Here is a 3,848-nt window from a genome sequence, read left to right as displayed (position 1 = left end):
ATTATTTTCTCTACAGAACCGGTTTTGCACTTTTTATTTGTTATGTGGCTTTTGGTGGGTATTTCTTATACATTTTATTCTTGAAAACTCATCCGCTGTTGTCTCTGCTTATTATAGTTTCTTGCCTTTCAGAAGCAGGGGAACTTCTGGGTTTTGCATCATATACTGCCCCTTCTTCTCTTTTATCACCTTGTTACTAACCACAGTCCCTACTGTTTGAGGGCTGGCTGTCATGGGTTTTAGAGGCAATATGTTTCTGGAGCCACACCTCATCTCTAGGCCTGTGGGAGTTCTGTTCTCCCACTACACTGGTGGACTCTCTTTACTACAGCCTCTTGAATTCTACTCTTCTCCTCAAAATTCCTCAACCCCACTCTGGGGTTATACTCTCATTTCTTTGTAGTTCCCCAGAAGTTATCAATCAGTCATTAGTCCATTCCATTTTGGCCTTCCCTTGGTTCCTGATGGATGATTTTCTCACTTTTTGGCAGGCACTCTCTCCTGTAATGAATGATCTGATTTGAGGTCTCAAACTTTTTCTCCACATCCTGATTGGTCTGCCCACCTTTTGCTTCCTTTGGTTCATCTGCACTGGTCATATATATAGTTCTCAGCCTTTCCATTTTAGTTGACTATGGGTTCTATGGGCTTTTACTCAGAGGTTAGTTTCTTTAGGCCTATAATTCCACTACTCTATGAATGTTTATCCTCTTCTTGCCCTTTCCTGTGTTGCAGTCTTCCTTCTCCTGATTTTGCTGTCCAGTTCAATCTGTAACTCATTAATTTGTCGGTCTGTCTCATTTCTTATACAGGAAAGGTAGCGTACTTGTCCATCTTCTCTGTCTTTAAACAGTAGGAGCGGTTAATGATGAGTTAGGAAGAGAACTCGGGGATGTTATACTAGGTTACATTTTTCAAAGACATTTACTTGCCAGCAGTTAGTGTTTCTAAGTAAGGTATACTATGTTATTCATTTATTATTACTTTCATGAACAGTATTGGTTATACTATTAAATATGTTAAATGTCATTACTTTTGAATTTTTATTATTATTAATAAGATTGTTTTGTTAGCTTAGAATTTGTAATTAATAGCAGGGGATACCCAACAGATGAAATAATGTATTCTAATCTATATTAGTAGAAATGTGTATTTAATTAGCTATACTGATTGCCAGGTTTATTTTTAGTTTTGTACATAGTGATCAAAAGTTAATATTAATCAAGTTATATCTTTCCTTTTCAGCAGAGCTGTGCTTCTCAAGACATTGATCAAATTAGATTAGTTGAGAAGTGGATGTCCAAAGAAAATTTTACATCTCATTCTTCAGAAGGAAAAAGGTTGGTAATGTAGGAATGTTCATGGGCCTGTTAAGAAGATTAGACAAAGAATATTTAATTATTCATATGAATTTCAATGAATAAGGCTAGATTCTGATCAAGGAAATGTAGAAAACTTCAATTTATAGATTATTTTAATTCACAAACTAAGAACTTCCCTCTTTCCAACTACAATTAAGAATATGAAATGAATACAGCTAAAAGGTTTACAGCATATTACTCTGAGTTATTTTTTACTTGCTACTGAGAGTATTATATATGTATATATATATATATATATGTATATATCTGGTTCAAACTGTTTGTGTTTTCATAAGTATACAAGAAACTGAAGTATGATAAGCCTGAACAGAAGTCAACATCAAAGCAATTGACAAATTTGTTTTGTTCATAGGTATTACAGAAATCTGTATATGAACTCATGAAAATTGTGATATAATTGTCTCAAACTTAATAATATATATTTATAAAACTTTTTAGAGCTATAAATGATCAAACTTGTAATTGATTTAAATTGTTTCATCTATGAGAGAATAACAGTTATTCATATTCTTTAAATTTTTTCATTAATGTTCCTTGTACCAGTTTTATAGAAATATTAAGTTTCTTCATTACCTTTTACAAGGTTTGTAATTGAGTTATATATGAATCTAAAGTTAATTAGTTAATTTCAATAGAATAATCAACTAATCAAAGGTAGTGTTTTCAGTTATTACTGTGTTTTGATTATTCCAACAGTTGACTAACCCATTAGCTATGGGTTCAGTTGATGCAACTGAGTTCCTAACCACAAAGTAACCACCAGAGTTTCCATTCTATGACTTTTAGTGTGTTTATGGCAAGCTTTCAGTAAACATTACAAGTCTTTTGTACACAAAAAATCAGATTTTATAATTAAGTATTTTTACTAAAAATTTGTCTATGAATGTATGGAGTCAGAGTGCCGACTATTCTGAGTGCAAAATGATTTTCGTATTAAGATTAAAAATACTTTTTATCATCTGGAAATTGTCAATTTCATTTGCATAATCTCTAAAACATCCTAAGTAAGTAAAATTTTTTTTCAGTAAAACATTGTATTTTATCATCTATTTTCTTTACTTCACTCTAGCTCTATACACATTTGGTCGATTTGACCGACCTTGTAACCACCATAAAAAATATATGTAAATTACCATTTTCTCAGAATGACTGCAAATTATTACAAAAAGCTACATTGTTTATCCTAAATACCTTAAAGCTCATAATAGTATGTGTCTGTTTATATCTCATTTTATTATTTTATTGCCTTTTGACCTGTGTCTAACTAATAACCCCACCACACTAGTTGTAAATCATTTTGACAAACAAGTAGCTCATGTTACCGTATCAAATTATGTAATGCACAAGATGCTCTTGAGCATATACCTTTGAAGAATATGTATTTATTTTTTATTATCTTTCCTAATCAAACCTTAGCTAACCTAAAAGTTTCTAATTTTTACATTTTAGTCAATTTTATAAATATAATAAATAAATAATATACATGAAATACAAGAAATATATCACCTGTGACCTTTTTTTTTTGCTGTCTATTCCTGATAAAATGTAAGCCTACTTTCTTATACTAATGTTACTGGTACACTAAATGATTTATTTAAACAATGCATCTAAGAACACAGAATAATAGCACACACAAAGCAAACAATGTCTTATAAGTATCATAATGTTTTTTGGTTTCTAACTTTAGCATAAGAGCATGTAAATCTTACCTTAAGCTTGTTGATCTGAAGAGTGTAACAGAAACTTGCAAACTGAAGATGAATTAGACAATCTTCTGTAATGAAAACGATGTAATGTGATAGATTAAAACTTTGGCTTTCTATATAGTGTTACGACAGTGGAAGTCGCATGTCGCTGGTAGCGTCCGTGAGGTTTCTCGAATTATTGGGGAAGACCAAGTTTGTTTTAGACACCCTCTTTTTTTAGTATATAAGCCTGGCAGAGAAAACCAACGAGAAATAATAAAGTGTGTGTTTTGTACTTGTCGAGAGTGAAGTTATCGAGATTGTGAATCGCTGTGATTTATAGCATGTATTATAAAAGTTGTTAAGTTAGTGACGACAAACGTACTGACTGTGGAATTACTGTGTACTAAGAGTTTGTATCGAGAAAGAATAAACTGTTTTAATCAAGAAAGGACTTCTATTGCTGAAGTTCCTCGGAAAGAATTTCTACTGGAAATTAACAAACAAGCAGATGCGCAACAAATTGGTGACAGAAGTGGGATGGAAATGAGAAGTGGTAAATCAAACTATGACTTAGCAGATTTGATGGCAGCAATGCAAGAAAAGCAAAAGAAACAAGAAGAATGAGAAAATAAAAAAGAAAAGAGACTACAGCAGTGGTTGGAGGAGAAAGAAAATAAACAAGAAGAGAGACTACAGCAGTGGTTGAAGGAGAAAGAAAATGAACAAGAAGAGAGACTACAACAGTGCCAAGAAAACCAGCACCAGTGGCAACTAGAAC

At 32.3% G+C, this 3,848-nt stretch overlaps 1 protein-coding gene across 1 annotated transcript in view; it reads left to right on the top strand.

The window, feature by feature from the left end:
- Positions 1-1,340, top strand: part of LOC111083135 — a gene marked incomplete at its 3' end in the record, with an annotated part of 15,268 nt that extends 13,928 nt beyond the window's left edge. Inside the window, exon 4 of the mRNA XM_022379415.1 lies at positions 1,246-1,340. Within this exon, the coding sequence (XP_022235123.1) occupies positions 1,246-1,340 (95 nt within the window). The remainder of the gene's footprint in view (positions 1-1,245) is intronic.
- Between the last annotated feature and the right edge of the window lie 2,508 nt (positions 1,341-3,848).

Source organism: Limulus polyphemus, unplaced genomic scaffold (genome assembly GCF_000517525.1).
Source record: "Limulus polyphemus unplaced genomic scaffold, Limulus_polyphemus-2.1.2 Scaffold8299, whole genome shotgun sequence".
Lineage (NCBI taxonomy): Eukaryota > Metazoa > Arthropoda > Merostomata > Xiphosura > Limulidae > Limulus > Limulus polyphemus.
The sequence above is the reverse complement of the archived record's forward strand: the minus strand, read 5'-3'. Positions and strand labels throughout refer to the sequence as shown.